Source organism: Sphaeramia orbicularis, chromosome 8, assembly GCF_902148855.1.
Source record: "Sphaeramia orbicularis chromosome 8, fSphaOr1.1, whole genome shotgun sequence".
Classification (NCBI taxonomy): Eukaryota; Metazoa; Chordata; class Actinopteri; order Kurtiformes; family Apogonidae; genus Sphaeramia; species Sphaeramia orbicularis.
The window spans coordinates 36003662-36025653 of record NC_043964.1 but is presented as its reverse complement, the minus strand read 5'-3'; the positions used below and the strand labels follow the sequence as shown (position 1 = coordinate 36025653).

The window sequence follows — 21992 nt, the reverse complement described above, 5'->3', positions numbered from 1 at the left end:
CTCTAAAACTTGTTTCTTAGTGGTTCTTATTTCATTTCATTTCGTCTCTTTTTGACACTTTGGTCAAAGGTCATGTGGTGTCAGTTGTCCTCATCATTGGAGACCAGCAGAATGACTCACTACTTCCTCTAGTGGTCACATAAATCCACTGGCTCATTGGTATAAACAGATTCAGTTAAAACTATACTGTACAATGTGGCATTTTTACACTGTTCTTTTGTAATCTTAAAATGCTCCTAATAAGTGTGTGGCAAACTAAAATGTAAAAGAAATCCATCAGGTTTTGAAACTCAAAAATGTTTAATTCTCATACATTTCAGATAAAAGTCTGACCAATCATTTTATTTGGTCCAAATAATGTAATAGGCCGAGCATCCTGCCTATCATCCGTTACCGCTGTCCCACATCTGATACCGGTACCTCTGAATCTGACGTTTCACTCGTACTGCTTCTCCTGTCACTGACCACAGTCTGCTGTCTAGGCTGTGAATGGGTGGAACTCAAATGCACAGTGTTGAAGGGAAAAAAATTGATTTATTAACAGAAACAACAACCAACAACCCCACAGACACGTCCACCTAAAGCTCCGCGTACCAAGGTTATAATCATTAACAAAAACTAACGAAATGACAAAAACTAAAATTGAAAAAACATTTTCGTTTACTGAAATAAATAAATAACTCAAATTAAAGAAAAAAGCGATAACTAACTGAAACTGTATTGTGTGCTTACGAAACTAACTAAAACGTATAAAAATTATGTCTAAAATTCCCTTAGTTTTCGTCTTTGTCAATGTTGATAGAGGATAGAAAATGTGAAAATTTCATCTAAGATCAGCGGTATAAGAGAGGTATAGAAGTCAGGAGGCCAACGGTGAAAGTATGGAAAGTTTCAGTTTTGTTTTCATGCAAGTGACGTTGTGTATGGCTCGCACCCCCACCTACATTACCCCCTCCAACCTGCTATAGCGAATTCATACATTGTACTGTACATATGTTTGCGTCTCTGCTCAGTAAGAGCCGCCCTAACCTGACCCCCAAATAAAGTGTCCGGGGTAACCACACTTATTTCTTTGAATAGGATGGTGAGGAAGATAAAATAAATGAAAAAACTAAAACTAAACTAAACTAAAACTAAGCATTCAGAAAAAATGACAATTAATAAAAACTAGCAAACCCGCTCTAAAAACAAATTAAAACTAACTGAATTAGAGGGAAAAAAAAGTCAAAACTAAATAAAACTAAACTATAATTAAAAATCCAAAACTATTATAACCTTGCCGCGTACACGTACATGATGTCACACAATGTAGGATGATAAATGTATGACTATGAAACCTCAAATGTCCATGGATGGTACGGTCCACTCCGCCCAGGCCATGAGGTGCAGGGTCTACTGATGGAACAGGTCACACCGACGTGGACCACACCTCTGCTTCCACTGCATGCGTCAGGTGAGAGGAGGGGAGCGTCAGAGCTCAGGCAGGAGGAAGTGGGAGGGGCTTTGGAAGGAAGCAGGTTGTTCATGTTGAAACTTTTACTAAGTATTGTGCAACACGCCACATCGGTAGGTATAACTTTAATATCTCTACAGTCGAATACACTGGCATCTGTAGCAGAACTTCACAGCAAGGTTATAATAGTTTTGGATTTTTCAGCATAGTTTAGTTTTATTTAGTTGTGACTTTTTTTCTCTGATTCAGTTAGTTTTAGTTAGTTTTTAAAGCAGGTTTGTTGGGTTTTATTAGTTTTCATTTTTTTCTAAACGCTTAGTTTTAGTTTAGTTTTAGTTTTTTTCACATCTTTCATCTTCCTTGCCATTGTATTCAAATAAATCCCAGACAGGACTCTGCTGCTTCCTCCCAACTTTAGTCTCCATGTTTCCAGGTAGAGTGGGGACCAGAAGTTGACTCTAAAACGACAAGTGACAAGAAATGACGGACCGTGAAGTTCCGTATGGTGCCACCAGCGAAAATTGCTTGAGCGAAATAAATCGATTTCATATCAGTCCAACATTGACAAAGACAAAAACAAAGGGAACTTCATCCATAATTGTTATACGTTTTAGTTAGTTTTGTAAACACACAATACTAGGGCATTAACTGAAAAGTCGGTTTGTCGACGCGTCGACATCTGTGGCACAAGTCGACGTTACTTTGGAGGAGTCGACTAGTCGTGTGTTATTCTCTCTCTCCCTTCCATCACCCGACAGCGCACAAGCTGTCATTCAGCGCATGTCGATACACTCACAGTCAATGAAAACTTTTAGACCATATTTTTCGATATAATTTTTATTTTGAAACCCTAAACTGGATTTTTTTTCATATGAATCATTTGTTTAGGATGTTGGCATACAGAAACAAAAATCTAAAGTTTCAAGAATAATTACAAAACAAAACAAAAAATAACAAAAGAAAATGGCACCTGCCAAACACAAAGTCACAACAGTCAATACCAGGTTTGGCCTCCGTTTACTTCGATGCAGTTGGGGAACCTGCGGTGTTGTGGCGTTCAACCAGGTTTCTGATTGTGGGTTGGGAACAGCTCATACATACACCTGCCTGTATCACTGGAGCTCAAACCGGCCTCCACCATACCCAGTGCCCGGAGACGTTATTCACGTGATAGACGTGGCATGATGCCGTTCACTGGACTAACAATGGTGGTCTTTTTTGGGCCTTTATATAGGCCTTCAAAACCAATCCTCAAATTGTGCAGATACCCACTGAGTATTGCTCAATGTGTATTTGGTCCACTTTTGCAAAGAGACCAACCCATGTGCAATGAACCATGACAACATGACAACTCATCATTATCTCAACTACCCGAGCACTAAGTCATCAATAAATCCACAATGAATAATTACAACCCCCCTACAAGTAGAAATATGCAGACATTTCTACCTAAAAAGTTTCTATTGACTACACTGGTCTACAATTTTTTTGAAATGATTTGCTTCAGAGATTAAATGTGCTAAATGTTACGTATTTTAATAAGATTAACTGGAAAATAAATGACAAAAGTGCCGGTTTGCTGATGTTTTCAAGGCATATGATTAAGTGTTATTACAGGGTGGGGAAGCAAAATTTACAATGAACATTTAGTTGTTTTTTCTCAGCAGGCACTTCGTCAATTGTTTTGAAACCAAACATATACTGATGTCATAATCATACCTAACACTATTATCCATACCTTTTCAGAAACTTTTGCCCATATGAGTAATCAGGAAAGCAAACGTCAAAGAGTGTGTGATTTGCTGAATGCACTCGTCACACCAAAGGAGATTTCAAAAATAGTTGGAGTGTCCATAAAGACTGTTTATAATGGAAAGAAGAGAATGACTATGAGCAAAACTATTACGAGAAAGTCTGGAAGATACTATTAAAGAAGAATGGGAGAAGTTGTCACCCGAATATTTGAGGAACACTCGCGCAAGTTTCAGGAAGCGTGTGAAGGCAGTTATTGAGAAAGAAGGAGGACACATAGAATAAAAACATTTTCTATGATGTAAATTTTCGTGTGGCAAATAAATTCTCATGACTTTCAATAAACTAATTGGTCATACACTGTCTTTCAATCCCTGCCTCAAAATATTGTAAATTTTGCTTCCCCACCCTGTACACATATATATTGATTTATGTACATTTATATAATAGTTTTATAAATCTTCCACTAAATAGAACCTGTAAAGTGAATGTATTCTAATGTGCAGACAGTGTTTTGAAGTAGCTCTGAGACAAATATTCCTTTTGAGTCAAACCCATTCTCTCATTAATTCTTGAATTTCACATTTTGACCCAAGGTTGTATCTTGGAAAGTTCAGCCAACCAGCATTTTTGACTTGATTTTTCTTTATCAGTGACTCTCATGTAGTAAAATTTCATTACTTTTATTCTGGAAGCATTTTCCTTGTAGACCAGTGCTGTCAGTATACATGAAAACATGGAGCACAGTGAGCGGTAGTGATGCGCGGATCAGCGGACCCAGGTTGGGTTGGTGGGGGTCCAAAAAATGTCACTTTATGTGCAGGGCAGGTCAAAAAATTCCACAAAGCAGGAATAAAAGTGGGAAAAAAAAAAAACACCTGCGCATCACTAGGGCAAGGCCAAGACTGAAGGAAGAAGACGACTCAGAGTAGGAACTAAACTGACTGTGATCTAGAAAAACTCTGGTCTCAGTAATGTTCTGTGAACCATGTAAGCACCACTAATATTGAATAATAATTTGGGCCGCTAGTGTGTTTGGATTATTCTGTTCATTTATTTCATGAAGACAATGCACTCTTTTCTCTAACATGCTTTGCGTCTTGGCTGCTGCTGTCTGAACATTTTCCCACTTTATGTTGTTCACTTAAATTTAAAAGAAAATTCAAGGTGTTAGCCTGTGTTTAGTTTTGGTTAAACGTCTGAGAAGGACTGTTGAAGCTTGTGTTTTTCCAGTTTTGTATTCTGCTCTTTACTGAACATTGATCATGTTCCAGTGAATGTTAGTGCAAGTTGCTCGTTGTTGAACGGCTGTGTGTCTGTGTTGTTCCTCCACTGTCAATGTGATGACATCATCATATGACAAGTTGACTCGACTTCGACTTTATTGACAAATAAGTCGATCTGAAAGAATCTGGAGTTCTGTTAGTTATTTTTTCTTCTAATTAGAGTTTTTATTTATTTGAGTTAACAAAAATGTTTTTTCAGTTCTAGTTTTTTCTTTAGTTTTCATTAACGATAATAACCTTGCATCAGAGCTCTTTATTCTAAACATTTTGACAGTAATTTTTGATCATTTTTACATAACATTTTTATATAAATAAAAAAAACTCACTTAAACTAGTACATGGTTATACCTGCAGCAATGTATCTGTCAGGTAAGAGATGTGTTTCTGTTAAAAAAATAAATAAATAAAAATTGTGAGCTCTGAAAAACAACTCTGTATTTATTTTTGTGGCTATGAATTTCCCAGCCGTCCAAGAGGATGTTTCAGTAGTTTTATACAGCTTAAGAAGAAGTAGATTTTTGTCAACCCATCAAGTACCTACTTCAGTTTTTCAGAGCCACTGGGAATCAACACTTATGGGGATTGGTGGCTTTTAGTGGACAGAAAGTGTCATAAATTATAATGTGATAAGTAGCTGAAGCTGTCACACAAATGTAGTGGATAAAAGCTACAGTGTTTACTTCTATAATGTAGTGGAGTACAAGTATAAAAATACAGCAATGTGCGAGACCTAAGTAAATGTACATCACAAGAAGCCCAATGCTAGAGTAAATGTATTTTCCACTATTAGTGTATAACATGCATCCAGTGTTCCTGAATTTACTCAACACAGAATTTTTAGCAGGTTTTAATTGTGCTTCTTCTTGTAGTTATACATTTATTTCCCATCACAGCTACCTCAGGCTACTATATTGTGAATAACCCTACAAATGTGAAATTATATGCATTAATCTTCTGTTCTGCAATAATAATGGAATATTTATTCAATGTATATCAAAATATAAATGCACTATTTTTATGTAGACTTGGGTTCATAGATATACATACTGTTACATAAATATGCATACTGTTACATAGAAATGCATACTGTTACACAAAAATACATACTGTTACATAGATATACATACTGTTATATAGACATACATACTCTTAGATATACATACTCTTACATACATATACATACTGTTACATAGAAATACGTACTGTTGTGTAGAAATATGTACCGTTTCATAGGTATACATACTGTTACATAGATATACATACTGTTACATAGATATACATACTCTTAGATATACATACTGTTACATACATATACATACTGTTACATAGATATACATACTGTTACGTAGACATGTATACTGTTTCATAGGTACACATACTCTTAGATATACATACTGTTACATACATATACATACTGTTACATAGATGTACGTACTGTTACATACATATACATACTGTTACATAGAAATACATACTGTTACATACATATACATACTGTTGTATAGATATACATACTGTTACATACATATACATACTGTTACATAGAAATACATACTGTTACATACATATACATACTGTTATATAGATATACATACTGTTACATAGAAATACATACTGTTACATACATATACATACTGTTATATAGATATACATACTGTTACATAGAAATACATACTGTTACATACATATACATACTGTTACATAGAAATACATACTGTTACATACATATACATACTGTTACATAGAAATGCATACTGTTACATACATATACATACTGTTATATAGATATACATACTGTTACATACATATACATACTGTTATATAGATATACATACTGTTACATAGAAATACATACTGTTACATACATATACATATATTACATAGATGTACACACTGTTACATAGATATACATAATGTTACATAAAAATACTATTACATAGAAATACATCATGTTACATAGGTATACATACCATCACGTAGATATACATATTATTACATAAATATACATACTGTTACATATATAGACATGCTGTTACATAGCTATACATACTGTTACATAGGTATACGTACTGTACATAGATATGCATACTGTAAATATTATTAATATCGTTCATAGATACACATACTGTCACATACTGTTAGTACTGTAAACTTGCATCTATTCATATTTTTTTATTCTACTTGGCTCTATTCTTGTCTTACTTTGTACAGTTGTAAAAATTAAATTCTATTTTCCTATCTTATTTTGGTTTTTGTAATTTTATATTTGCTCTTATTTTCTGTAGTACTGGTGTTTTGTTAATATTGTTCGACTGACTGGAGTAGCACTGCTAATTTCATTGTACATGCAATGACCATAAAGTCTATTCTATTCTATTCTATTCTATTCTATTCTATTCTATTCTATTCTATTCTATTCTATTCAACGTTAGCCCTCCCACATGGCTTCTACAGTGTGTCTTGGTGGTATTAAACACTATGCTATAGGTGCAAGGCAAGTAAGGGGAGGCAGCAAAACATTAATCTATGAAGATGAGAAGACAGGATCAGCATATTCATCCCTGCACATCAGGTTAGAGTTGTCTCAGCTCTTTTGTTGACAGGAGAAGCTATTTAATTGGCTCTGCTGTGGAGTCTGAACTGATATGAAAGAGCGTGCCGTTGCATGCCGAATCCTCCTTCTCGATGGGCAATCCACAGCCCTTCCTGAAACACCACTGAGGATTTTCACTAGTTTGTGGTATTTTTATTCACACCTGACATCCATTTCTGTTTCTACTAATGTCATTTCACCCTAGACATGCCACATGGTATCTGTCACAATGTTCACATCATTATTGTTTCTCTTCCACGTGTGGGTTCAAAGGTTTATTTCATTAGTGTATTTTAAGGAAATACTAGGATTTAGCCGTACATGAAAAAAACATTGCATTGATAAATAAGCATTCAGATTTAACAGTACAAGGTCTCTTAGACTTGACATGGATGAGGACTAAGCTGACCTGACTTTAGTTAATACCTTTGTGAGAGGAGATCCCTTTCAAGGTTTTTTTTAGTAGCTTGGCTAGTGGCCATGATATTTATTCACTCCCTGATCAGCCATTAAATATGTTAGGGCGCATAACTGCAAACTTAATAGACCAGTGTGATGACTCATTTATCTCAGCAGTACTCCCCGAGGACAGTGATGAAAGAGGAAAATAATACTCATTTTCTGCTTCCACACAGGAATTTATCAGTAATTACAACATAAGAACTCGTACTGAAGTCCTACCATAAAAAGAACATGTATACACTTATATATGACTAGTATATATATAAATATATATAGGATGTATAAAAAAATATATACATTTTGAAAAATTACCCACAGTTCCATATTTGATCATTTTTGGAATTTTATTTTATAGACGTTGGTAGGTAGGGGATTGGTGGGTATTGGTCCAAATTTACAGACCCAGGTTTTCATACATGAATGAGCAGGGGCAAATTGCACAACCCAAGTTAAAACTGGTTTGCGTGAAGTAGCAGCGGGATTTAAATCCAATCAAATGTCATGGGAGGGGAAAATGGGCATCCATGTTGTTTTCCACAAAATGGCCAGGTTACAGCATTAACACTTTGGCCACCATGTCAGTTTCATTTCTTTACCCATGGCAGCTGTTCCTGCCTTTAGGCATAACTCTAACCCTAACTTGGCCTGTCCTCAGTGATATTTTCAAGCCTAAACAAATGGAATTAACTTTGAAAGGCAGGCAATTTGTGGAAAACAAGATAGATGCCCATTGATAATTTTTGGAATTTTCTTTTATGGACGTCGATAGGTAGGGGATTGGTGAATATTTGTCCAAATTTACAGACCCAGGTTTTCATGCATGAAGGAGCAGGGGCATCCATCTTGTTTTACACAAAATGGCCAGGTTACAGCATTAACACTTTGGCCACCATGTCTATTTCATTTCTTTACCCATGGCAGCTGTTTCTGCCTTTCAAAGCTAATTCAACTTGTTTAGGCTTGAAAATGTCCCTGAGGAAAGGCCAAGTTAGCCTAACCCTGACATCTAACCTTAACTTGGTGGCCAGGTTAGGGTTAATCCTAAAGGCAGGAACAGCTGCCATGGGTAAAGAAATGAAACTGACATGATGGCCAAAGTGTTAATGCTGTAACCTGGCCATTTTGTGGAAAACAAGATGGATGCCCATTGTCTCCTCCCATGACCTTTGATTGGATTTACATTTACATTTACATTTACATTTATGCATTTGGCAGACGCTTTTTTCCAAAGCAACTTACAGGGGAAAATCAAACAAATCACTCAATCAATCAAATTTTATTCATATAGCGCCAGATCACAACAAAAAAGTTATCTCATGACATTTTATATATAGAGTTGGTCAAAACCAGACTCAAGCCAATTTACAGAAACCCAACAGAATCCTCCAGGAGCAAACACTTGTGATTGGTGACAGTGGCGAGGAAAAACTTCCCTTTAACAGCAGAAACTTGGAGCAGACCCAGACTCCTGGAGGATGGACAACTGACAGGACCAGTTGGGGTTAAAGAGAGAGGGTAAAGAAAGAGAAAAAGAGAGAGCGATAGAGATAGAGACTGGGGGAGAAGGGGGGAGTAGGGGCAGACACATGGATGCAGTTGAGGATAAATGAGTGATGATGATGAAGGCAGGAGAGAGGCAGGACCACCGCAGCAAGTCCAGAGATGATCCTGGGAAAATCTGTGATAATCCTGGGAAAAACCTTATTAAAATATTTAAAATGGAATGTCTGAAAGTGCTAGGACAGGAGGTGCTCTCGGAAGAACTGGGTCTTCAGGAGCTTCTTGAAGATAGGCAGGGACGCCTCTGTTCTCGTAGTGCTCGGTAGAACGTTCCGCCAACGATTTAAATCCCACCGCAACTTCGCGCAAACCAGTTGGAACTTGGATTGCGCAATTTGCCCCCGCTCACTCATGCATGAAAACCTGGGTCTGTAAATTTGGACGAATATCCACTAATCCCCTACCTAGCGACGTCCATAAAAGAAAATTCCAAAAATGATCAAATGCAGAAGTGGGGGTAATTTTTCAAAATGCATAGTTTTTTTTGATACACCCTGTATGTAGGTGGATAAAGTCAGGCAGTGGTAAGTTAAGAAAATGGTTCACCCTCTGGTCTGACACCATTTCTTTGCATCTGTCAGGAATACACACATACAGGGGTTGGACAAAATAATGGAAACACCTTCACCTCAAGATGATAATGCCCCAATCCATACAGCTAGAATTGTTAAAGAATGGCATGAGGAACATTCTAATGAAGTTGAGCATCTCGTATGGCTGGCACAGTCCCCAGACCTCAACATTATTGAGCATTTATGGTCAGTTTTAGAGATTCAAGTAGACGTCGATTTCCACCGCCATCGTCTCTAAAAGAGTTGGAGGGTATTCTAACTGAAGAATGGCTTAAAATTCCTTTGGAAACAATTCACAAGTTGTATGAATCAATACCTTGGAGAATTGAGGCTGTAATTGCCGCAAAAGGCGGACCTACACCATATTAAATTATATTTTGTTGATTTTTTAAGGTGTTTCCATTATTTTGTCCAACCTCTGTACATAGTGGCTGACTGTGTGACTAGCCGCCTGCTTTGTACAAGGTCAGACTGTCAATCAGACTCTGCCCTTTTCTTTTCTTTGCTTCCACTTTAAACTTCACTCTCCCCATTTCAGACATTTCCAATTTGATTTCTAACTTCCTATGTCATTCACATCTCTCAACTTTCCTCCTTCGACTTTCTGACTGAATCTGGCCTTATCTCCCACCACGACTTCCTCTCTCACCTCCATCCTCACACGGTAAAGCTCTGGTCCGTCCGTGACCCTCACACACTCTCACAGCGCTTCAGTATATTTTCTTTATGTGACGGCAAATGCAGCAAAGAAGCGAGAAACGTACGCGCACACTTCACAGCCTCGTCTTTGTTTTGTTGTATACCTATAATTATAGAGGGAGCATTCAACCACCATTAACTTGATTGACACTTCTAATTTAACTCCAGAAAGAAGCCAGTGGTGTTGGATTCTTCTTTGTAAATCAGGCCATTCATTTCCAAGCAGAAAGAGACAATCATTTGTTTGCTTTGTGATTACTAACCATAGGTGGTAGTGAATACGCGGGACATCAGTGAGAACGAAACCTACCGTTCTCCCAGCGGGTGACGTGATTCTTAGATACGTAGCTGGATAAATCCTGATGATGACACCCATGGGAGTGTTTTTTTTTTTTTTAAATTTATGATACATAGGGAGTGAAAACAACAGCCGTCAGTGGATTTACAGTAAAATGACTGCATTTATCCTACTTTGTTTGTGTTCTTCGTTGGTATTTCAGTTGAGAATTTCTCCATCTGTTGGTGCAAACAGTGACGATAATAACTCATCTAACTGTGGGTCAGTGCCAGATTCCTCTGCATATCTACAAAAATAAGAGGAGAATTTCTTTAATTATAATTTAAGGCCTCCAGTGTGTTGGATTGGAAGGTTTTCTGATGATTTATGGTAGTATCAAAAACACCCAGAGAGATTTTCCTACAAACACAAACTTATGCTATCAGTAATTTTAAAGCTGCTTCAGTGTTTAATGCATCTTGTGAATAATAATTACACAACAACGTAAATGGGAAAATAGAGCAAAACACATTCAGAGTCTTTTTTTTTTTTTCCTTTTTAATAACTCATATCTCTGACAGAGGTATGTTGTTGGGGTTAAATAATAGCAGGCATCTACACAAATCCCTGCTGTTCATCCCTTTGTTCCTCTTTTAACCTTGCCCCTTTCACATCCTCTTTATTTCCTCGATAAGCTCCGTGTGTGCGCAGATCATGGATGTTGCCTCTGTTTGGCGGTGGAAGTGCAAGAGAGATGGAGAGATTGGAAGCCCAGTTATTGCCTGGAGGCACATAGGAGCCTGTTTAATAAACGGGTCTGGAGGCCAGAGGGACATGTCAGAGAAATGTTATTACCTGGGTCTTATGAATAGCCCCAGCTAGAGGGGGAATCTAATCAGACCTCTCACCAGAGTCTAATTCTGCCTCCAGATCTCATTTATTATTATGTGGTAATAACTTCGCACATATCATTTCCTTGAAGACTGACATGGACTTGTCAGTTCTGATAAGCACTTTTGTGTCGTAACAGTTCCTCCTGTATTAAATCTGAATCTGTAACTCGTTGCTAGAATTACTTCACCGCTCTTATAGTGTTTATTTAGCACACAGGTCAAAATGTTTGCTAAATTATGCTGAAAATATTGCCTGAGGGATTTTTTATCTTCCACCTGCAGGACTTCTGTTCCCCCCGAGCGCCGTTTCCTCCAGTAAACTCATCCAGAACTTGGCAGGGCAGTCCCCCCAGCCCTTTCATCCTCCTGCCCAACTCCAGCATCCTCGCCTGGGCCTCCAACGCCTCCTCCTACCCATCCTGGCCTCCCCTCAGTGCTTTACGGCTTTTAGCTTCACAGGAGGGCCAGTCATGTGTGAAGGCATGCCAGAACACAGGACTGATCTGCGAACCTGCCTTGTATCGTTACATCAACATTAAGGAGGCATTTAACGCGTGAGTTGTTTCTTCATTTGAGTGCTTTGTAAAATGGTTGGATACATTCATTTCACCATGAATATAACTGTTATAATACGTATATTTGGTATACGTAAATACACTGAACAAAAATATAAACGCACCACTTTTGTTTTTGCTCCCATTTTTCATGAGCTGAACTCAAAGATCTAAAACTTTTTCTATGTACACAAAAGGCCTATTTCTCTCAAATATTGTTCATAAATTTGTCTAAATCTGTGTTAGTGAGCACTTCTCCTTTGTCCTTTGCTGAGATAATCCATCCACCTCACAGGTGTGGCATATCAAGATGCTGATTAGACAGCAGGATTATTGCACAGGTGTGACTTAGGCTGGCCACAATAAAAGGCCACTCCAAAATGTGCAGTTTTACTGTACTGGGTGGTCCAGGGGGGTCAGAAAACCAGTCAGTATTTGGTGTGACCACCATTTTCCTCGCACAGTCTTCTTCATGAATTCTCTGAAACACCTTTGGAGATGGTTTATGGTAGAGAAATGAACATTCAGTTCACAGGCAAAAGCTCTGGTGGAGATTCCTGAAGTCAGCATGACCATTGCATATTCCCTCAAAACTTGTGACATTTGTGGTATTGTGCTGTGTGATAAAACTGCACATTTTGGAGTGGCCTTTTATTGTGGCCAGCCTAAGGCACACCTGTGCAAAAATCATGCTGTCTAATCAGCATCTTGATATGCCACACCTGTGAGGTGGATGGATTATCTCAGCAAAGAAGAAGTGTTCACTAACACAAATTTAGACAGATTTGTGAACAATATTTGAGAGAAATAAACCTTATGTGTACACAGAAAAAGTTTTAGATCTTTGAGTTCAGCTCATGAAAAATGGGAGCAAAAACAAAAGTGGTGCGTTTATATTTTTGTTCAGTGTATGTTTGTATATTTAAAGCAGTAGTTCCCAACCTTTATCGGCATGTGACCCCATTTTAACATCACAATTTCTGGGGACCCCAGACATTCAAAATTGAGACTTTTTTTTTTTGCTAAAATTAATTTGTTTTTGATCATGTAATAGTTTGCTATACTATGCTGCAAATAAACATTGATTTTAGACAACATTTAGTCTATATAATGCAGTGGTTCCCAACCTTTTTTGCCTCGTGACCCCATTTTAACATCACAAATTTCTGGCGACCCCAGATATTCAAAATGGAGACTTTTTTTTTTTTTTTTTGCTAAAATTAATTTGTTTTTGATCATGTAATAGTTTGTGTCACTATGTTGCAAATAAACGTTAATTTTAGACGACATTTAGTCTATATAATGTATATTATTATGGACGGAGGCAGTAAATCCAGGTGTAGATTACTGCACAAAGTGAGAATTTGATTTTCCTTGGTCAGGATATGTACAGTCAGTCCAGCTTGTATTTACAAGGCTGACAATTAATACTGAACAAACAAGAACTCAAACTATGAATTATGAAAGAGCTGCAGCATCTGAAACTGACCACAATGAACATTTGAAAGATAAACAGTACCACAGTGCTTCAGTTTCAGCTTCACAGTTTGTCATGTCTTTTATGTGATTGTCTCTGCCAACTCACCATATATTTTTTATCAGAACTTTTTTTTTTTTTAATATTAAATTTAGTTACTAGAAATTCCAGGTCTTGACCCCAAGGTTGAAAAACACTGATTTAGAGCTTTACACACTGTATATTTATATATTTTTCTTTTTTATTGTATTGACAATTTTTTCCAGCTACTATTTATTATTCTTTAATGGAGCGACTGTAACACTCAATAATTTATATATGATTCTAAAATGACAATGCGCTAAAATTTACTAAAATCTGCTAAAAAAATATTGTTTTTAGCACATTTTGAAATGGACAGAGTTTATTTTTGTTTTTGATATGGGTATTACTGCTACAAAAGGGACAGAGTTTATTTTGATGTGACATGCTGTTGTGAAATGACAGTCTATCCTTGATAGAGCATTTTTGTGTTTGTGCTTATTGTCCGAATTTAGTCTGATATGTGTAGGACTTTTTGAATTACTTATGGGATCTGACATGGGAATTTAGGGTAGGTAGAAGGAAAGGGTAAGGGGGCGGGAGTATTTAACCCTTTCATGCATCAATTATGAGAACCTTAGTCAATATTTTTTTCTTGGATGATTTTTTTTTTTCCTCTTTAGGCATGAAAAAAACAATGCAATTGAATTTTTTTTACGACCCTGTTTTTCATGGAGTTACAAAAATGTCCACTCAGCTGGACACCATGTGTTCAATTTTTGAAGCGAAGATACATGTATTTAAAACCCATGATCAGAAAGTGATATACTGTGTGAAAAATATGAAATAAAAACATTTTTAATGCGGCTAATGCCATTTTCTCACATTTTAACATACTCTAATACTAGCTGTTACTCAATTCATGGAGATAATATGCAAAAAAAAAAAAAAAAAAAAAAAAAAACTTTTTGTTCAAGAAAACTGTTAATTACGTTCTAATAGCCTAATAATTAGCAGTTGATTTACACTCAGACATGTTACTACAGATTAGGTTTATCTAGACCAGGGGTGTCAAACTCATTTTAGTTCAGGGGCCACGTTCAGCTAAATTTGATCTGCAGTGGGCCGAACCAGTAAAATAATAACATAATAATATATAAATAATGTCAACTCCAAACTTTTCTCTATGTTTTAGGGCGAAAAAAGTTAATTTACATCATGAAAAGGTTTACATCTACAAACTATCCTTTCAAAAGATGTGAATAACATGAACAAACTGAAAAAATAAGCATAATTTTTACAGTATTCTGCCTCAGTTTATCATTTACACATATACATTATAACTTACAGATCACAGTGGATCTACAAATACAAAAAACATTGAGTAACAAGCAGAATATTGTTAAAATTATACATACTTCTCTTAAGACATTTCAGGTTATTCACATTTTTTGTAAAATTATACTTTGTTTTAGTGTAAATACATGAAAAAATTTACATTTACAAAGAGAAACATTTGAAGTTGTCATTATTTATATGTTATTGTGATAGTATTTTACTGGTCTGACCCACTTGAGATTGAATTGGTCTGAATGTGGAACCTGAACTAAAGGGATTGTTAATATCTTAGTGTAATTTTTGCATTTCACAAATTCATCCCAAGGGCCGGACTGGACCCTTTGGCGGGTCGGATTTGGCCCCCGGGCCGCATGTTTGACACATGTGATCTAGACCAACAAAGTTACAGTAATGGTATGAATTGCAGTGTTTGGGACGATGCATAAGTGTCCACTGTGTCGGCTGATATGGAACTAAAACAACAAAATGCATGAATATACAAGAGAACAGCTGGAGAATAACTGTCCACTGGAGTGATCAATATGCATGAAAGGGTTAAGTTAAACTTCACCCCTCTCCTTTTCAAATGTTTTGTTTTCTTTTTACTTAAATCTTTTTGTTGGTCGGTTTTAATGTTATATTCAAAATACACAAACATTTCAGTTTTACTTTAGTTGAATTTCTGTTTTCCTTCATATGACATGGACATCCCCCCGGCTTTAGCCCACTGTTATTTTCTACATACAAGCATTTTACTGAGAAGAATTTAATCAGATTTAACCCCTTTACAGTCACAGCCATTTTAATTTAATTGCATGTTTTTCCCCAGTAACCATATCTGAATTAATTACATATTTTTCTAATTTAATGACGTAATACCATTATATGTAATTAGTTACTCCCCAAATGGCTTTAAAGGTCTAGGGTTAAGAGAGATCCAGTTGCAGGAATGTAATATCATATTCATAATTGTGTTTTTATTACTGTATAAACACGTGAAAATAAGAATAGCAGTGTCTATTAGTTACTACAGAATCCAGGTGTTTACAGACGGAGCAGATGCTTCTACAGAACAGCTTTTTTTTTTTTTCATTTTCTAGTAGGTGGCATCCAGTTTTAAGGTGGATTACCATCACCTGCAGTAGTGCCTTTTTTAAGAGACACATGCATTATGCTTTATTTATTCACTTATTTATTTTTAACATTTATTTTACCAGGCAAAATACCAAGAACAGTGTCTGATTTACAATGTCAGTCTGGCAAAAAAAAAAAAAAAAACTGTAGTGAAAGCCTCTGCTGTAGAAGCTTTGACAGTTTTACACACTCTCTGCACCCAGACAGCTTCTCCAAACATTCAGCTGAAATACTTTTATGTCTCTTGTAAAACTTGCCAAAGGTATTCTTGGTCAGTTGGATATTTCTTTCTGACTTTGCGATCCACGTCATCCCAGAGCAGTTACCTGGACAAGCCACTCCATGATAGATAACAGTCCAGCTGACTGTTTTCTCTCTAAGCCCTGGATGTATGTTTCAGGTTATTATCCTGCAGCAGGTGAAGTGGATGAGAAGTACAACATGTAATGGAGTCATGCCTTCTATCAGGGGTGTCAAACTCATTTTAGTTCAGGGGCCACGTACAGTCTAATATGATATAAAGTGGGCCGGACCAGTAAAATAATATAAATAATAGGATAAGAACTTTTGAGTGAAAAAAGTAAATTCCATAATGAAAATGTTTACATCTACGAATTGTACTTGAGCATAACATCAACAAATATAGACAACCTGGAAATTCTTTGGTAAAATAAGTGCAATGTTACGCCTCAGTTTATCATTTATACATGTGACTCACAACTTACAGATCACAGTGGATCTACAAATACACAAAACATTAAATAACAGGGAGAATATTATTAAAATTCCACATACTTCTCTTAAGACATTTCAGATATTCACAGTTTTTGTAAAAGGCTAGTCTGTAAATGTAAACATTTTTGTGTAATTTTACTTTTTTTTTACACTAAAACAAAGAGACAAATTTACAGTTCTCATTATTTATAGGTTATTATGATAGTATTTTACTGGTCTGATCCACTTTAGACTGAAATGACCTAAAATGATTTTAAGATCCTTGATTACCTCCGCCAAGGAGGTTATGTTTTTGCCAGGGTTTGTTTGTTTGTCTGTCTGTTTGTTTGTTTGTCTGTCCGTTAGTGTGCAACATAACTCAAAAAGTTATGGACAGATTTGGATGAAATTTTCAGGGTTTGTTGGAAATGGGATGAGGAAGAAATGATTAAATTTTGGTGGTGATCGGGGGTGGGGGGGCCCACGGGGGGGGCCACTGATCGTTAGTGTGCAACATAACTCAAAAAGTTATGGACAGATTTGGATGAAATTTTCAGGGTTTGTTGGAAATGGGATAAGGAAGAAATGGTTTAATTTTGGTGGTGATCGGGGGTGGGGGGGCCCACGGGGGGGGGGGGGGGGGGGGGGGGGGGGGGGGGGGGGGGGGGGGCGCAGACCAGAAAATTTCATCAAAATCTGTCCATAACTTTTTGAGTTATGTTGCACACTAACGGACAGACAAACAGACAGACAGACAAACAAACCCTGGCAAAAACATAACCTCCTTGGCGTGGGGGGGCCCACGGGGGGGGCCACTGATCAGCCTTGGTGGAGGTCTGCACTCTCCGAGTGCTTCTAGTTGTTAATATTTTCAGTGTAATTTTTGCATTTTACAAATTCATCCCAGGGGCCGGATTGAACCCTTTGGTGGGCCGGATTTAGCCCCCAGGCCGCATGTTTGAAACCTGTGCCTTATATACTGACCTGTACCAGTACTGAACCATCAAACTGCCTGTCATTCAATCCACTCAGTCATGGTTTGTAGGGTATTTAACCTACATGTATTGCCTATACGATGTAGGATGTTCAAGTGTAACATGTATTTCATCCAAAAACTACTGTTATTGCCAAAGGTGTGTATACATTTCAACATAAATCTTCATACTGTTAAATGATATATGAATATTTGTTCCATATAAACCATAGGAACATGCATGTGTTTTTCAAAAGCGATAAAAGACTTGATGTTTCTGACATTCACCATATGTATGGACCAGGGTTCACATCCCCTTAACGTAAACATAACCTCTAACAGGGGCCTTTTGCATTTTGATCAGCCACTGTAGACACACAACATTTAGGCTAAACTAACAACCTGGCACAGGCTTTGTAGCAACCAATAATATAATAATGTATGGTCAGTTTAAATGTAATAAAGCCAATAATGCAATAACTTGCCAATAATGTTACTGGCTGGTTATTATGTTATTGGCATAGTCATTAAAATCCTTGGAAAATGAACTAGCTGCAGCTGATATGTAATCATACATACAGTAAATAGGACTGAAATTCTTGGAAATAAAATATTTTTTCAGTGGTTTTTATACAGTTTTGTTTTTTGTTTTTTTTTTTAAGTTCTTTAAGTTTAACTTAAAGAACTTAAAAACGCACGCTTAAAAAACTTTAAGTTTTTTAAGCGTGCGTGTTTGTTTGTTTGTTTGTTTGTTAGCAAGATAACTCAAAAAGTTATGGACGGATTTTAATGAAATTTTCAGGAAATGTTGATACTGGCACAAGGAAGAAATGATTAAATCTTGGTGGTGATCAGGGCTGGGGGGGGGTCACTGATCTGCCTTGGCAGAGGTCTTCACTCTCTGAGTGCTTTTCGTGTTGCATTTAAAATGGCGAGAATTAAGTTATTCACCAGTATTGGTTGCTACAGGGTTATATTGTGTGTACTATTCATTGTCAGGTGTCTTTTGTGTCAGTTGCCAAATACATTTTTCTCTCTATTTAACCTTTCTTAAGTGATTTCTTACCATTTATTATAATATTATCCTCTGTATTTTGCACTTTTTTTCTGTGAAAATCAGGTATTTTCCATTATTTAATTTACTGATCATGTAGATGTTCATGAAAGCTCAGATTAAAGTTGAGGGTTATTATGTCATAAACAGACAAAACTGAACAAAAAGTGACTTTTTTAACAAAACTATCTCTAACTGAACATAAACCCAGTGTCTCCATCCACTGTCACTGATCCAACTCCATGGGTTTTACTGGTGAATCAATGTTGTAGAAGATGACTGTGTTTCCACGTTTACTACGGAGCCTCTGAACGTCCAAATGGGTCATATCTGATGACCATGAAAAGATGACAAACTGTATTTTACACCAATGATTCACATGTATTGATAGGGTTAGTGGATCAGAAGATATTGAACATTTTATATCAGGAGAGGATTTTGGTAGTTGGTGGATGTTTGGGTCTTTATGGGTTAAATGAATCTCAAACACAGACTCTTGTCTTCAGCCTTGCATTATTATCATTGTTTTTTGTACTTTATATTAATCAGCCATAACTTTCTACCACTGACAGGAGAATTGGTAATACCATTGATTATGTCATTATAACACTGGTCAACAACAAATTTATTGTTTAAGTTTTTTGAGCTGATTTAGGATCATTTTGGTGTGCTGAATCCCAAAATCACTTTAATTTTGCTCAATCAGGTCAACTTTCTGAACTATGCTACATATTGGCTTTTCAACATTTTTGCTTACATTTATGGGCATTTTCACATCATATGATACAAAATTCTTTCATATTTCTTGCAATAAACGAGTTCTGAAGATTTTACTTTTGCCAATTTATGATTAATATTTTTTTTTAATATTACAGGTGAATGAAATGGCTTTGACTAGAAGATCTTGCAAAAATAAGCCTGACGTATTCTGCTACATCTGCGGTGAATATACCATTGTACCTAACAGGAATCCTGTTAGAAAATGATTTTTTTTCTCTTAAAACCTATTTTGGGTGAGAACTATATAAAAAATCAACTGATAAAGTCACAAAAATGTAATCAATTTTGTGAGAAGATCAAATTTTTCAAAATTCAATTAGCAAAAAAACCTGACCTGATTGAGAAAAACAGATGTCATTTTTGGATTTAGCGGTGCAAAATGGTCCTAATTCAGTTTAAAAAACCTAGACAACTTGCCAAAAACATTTTTTTGTAACCCAGTGTAATGATGGGTTGGATATATGAGGCAGAAAGTGAATAACTACACTTTAACCCATAAAGACCCAGTGCTATATTTGGGTTAGTTCCCAAATAAATTGTTCTCTCTATTTAACCTTTCTTAAGTGATTTATTACCATTTATCATCATATTATCCTCCCCATTTAGCCTTTTTTTTTCAGTAAAAATCTGGTATTTTCCTATATTTATTTTACTGATCATGTACTTTAATCATCATACCGAGATTACATTTGAGGGTTATGATACCAAAAAGAGAGAAAACTTGAGAAAAAGTGACTTTTCCAGGAAAATAGATCATTAACTGAAGTTTGTCCATCCACTGTCATTGATCCAACTCTATGGGTTTTACTGGTGAATCAATTTTGTAGACGATGACAGTGTTTCCATGATAACTACGGAGCCTCTGAACGTCCAAATGGGTCATATCTGATGACCATGAAAAGATGACAAACTGTATTTTACACCAATTATTTACACATATTGATAGGATTTGTGGATCAGAAGAAATTAAACACAGAGTAGAGGATTTTGGTAGGCGGTGGATGTTTGGGTCTTTATGGGTTAAATGAATCTCAAACACAAACTCTTGTCTTCGATTTATTATTTTAGTCAGTTTCAACATCTTATCGGGACTTTGGTAAAGACACCGCACTCTGTGTTGCTTCTGCAAACAGTACATTTGAGTAACTTTACTTTCCATCCGCACAGTGTGACGCCTCATTGAGCTTTTGGTTTTAAAATGATGCAGCAGCGCAGAAGGCTCCCAGATGTCTAATGTCTGACTTTTTGCTTCCAGGCTGGACTTCCATTGTGAGGGAGTGGAGTCAGAGATGAACCACCTCTTCCCTGCCTTCTCGGTGGAGCACGCTGAATGTGGCCTACAGCAGGACCCACTGCTGTTCAGCTGTGCCGGCTCCAGCGCCAAATACCAGCGCCTTTGCCCCTGCAGGGACTATCGGGTCGGCCAGGTGGCTCTGTGCAAAGACTGTCTATGACCAGTGGGAGAACTGGTGGACGGAGACTATTTTCTAACAGTTGGTGAGATCCAGCCTGACCTGAGGAGTTTTGTTGTAAAATGCTGTAATACATAAATGACACAAGAGAGACTGTACCACTGTACTTCTAATGTGGGACTCAGTGTCATTGTGCAAAATCCTCCACATTGTGGCTGCCAAAGCAAGTCAACTAGTAATACCTCTCAGGGAAAATGCATGATTGTACTCTCGATCTGGTGGGTTTGAAGCCTTGGTTTAAAGCAGGGGTGTCAAACATGCGGCCCGGGGGCCAAATGCAGCCCACCAAAGGGTCCAGTTTGGCCCCTGGGATGTTTTTTGCCAAGTGCAAAAATTCCACAATCTTGAATTGAATTAAGCAAAAAAAAAAAAAAATTTTGCTTGAATGAAGGAAAAAATCTTGAATTAAGCAAAAAAAAAAAAAAAAAAAATCTTCAATTAAGTAAAAAAAAGTCTTCAATTAAGCAAAACAAAAAACCTTCAATTAAGTAAAAAAAATCTTCAACTAAGCCAAAAAAAATCTCAAATTTAGCAAAAAATCTTGAATTAAGCAAAAAAAAAAAATTCTTCAATTAAGTAAAGAAATCTTGAATTCAGCCAAAACAAAAATCTTCAATTTAGTAAAAAAAAATCTTGAATTAAGCACACAAAAAAATCTTCAATTAAGCAAAAAAATCTTCAATTAAGTTAAAAAAAAATCTTCAACTAAGCAAAAAAAAAAATCTCAAATTTAGCAGAAAATCTTGAATTAAGACAAAAAACATCTTCAATTAAGTAAAAAAATCTTGAATAAAACCCCCCCAAAAAATCTTCAGTTAACTAAAAAAATCCTGAATTAAGAAAAAAAAAAAACTTCAATTAAGTAAAAAAAAAATCTTCAATTAAGCAAAAAAAATCTTCAATTTAGCACACAAAAAAATTCAATTAA

General features: G+C 36.4%; 1 protein-coding gene across 1 annotated transcript in view; it reads left to right on the top strand.

Moving 5' to 3' along the window:
• mgat5b (alpha-1,6-mannosylglycoprotein 6-beta-N-acetylglucosaminyltransferase B) overlaps positions 1–21307 on the top strand; it is a 222331-nt gene extending 201024 nt beyond the window's left edge. Inside the window, exons 17-18 of the mRNA XM_030142103.1 lie at positions 11830–12101; positions 20848–21307. Of these exons, the coding sequence (XP_029997963.1) occupies positions 11830–12101; positions 20848–21046 (471 nt within the window). The 3' untranslated portion in view covers positions 21047–21307. The remainder of the gene's footprint in view (positions 1–11829; positions 12102–20847) is intronic.
• The last annotated feature ends 685 nt before the right edge of the window (positions 21308–21992 follow it).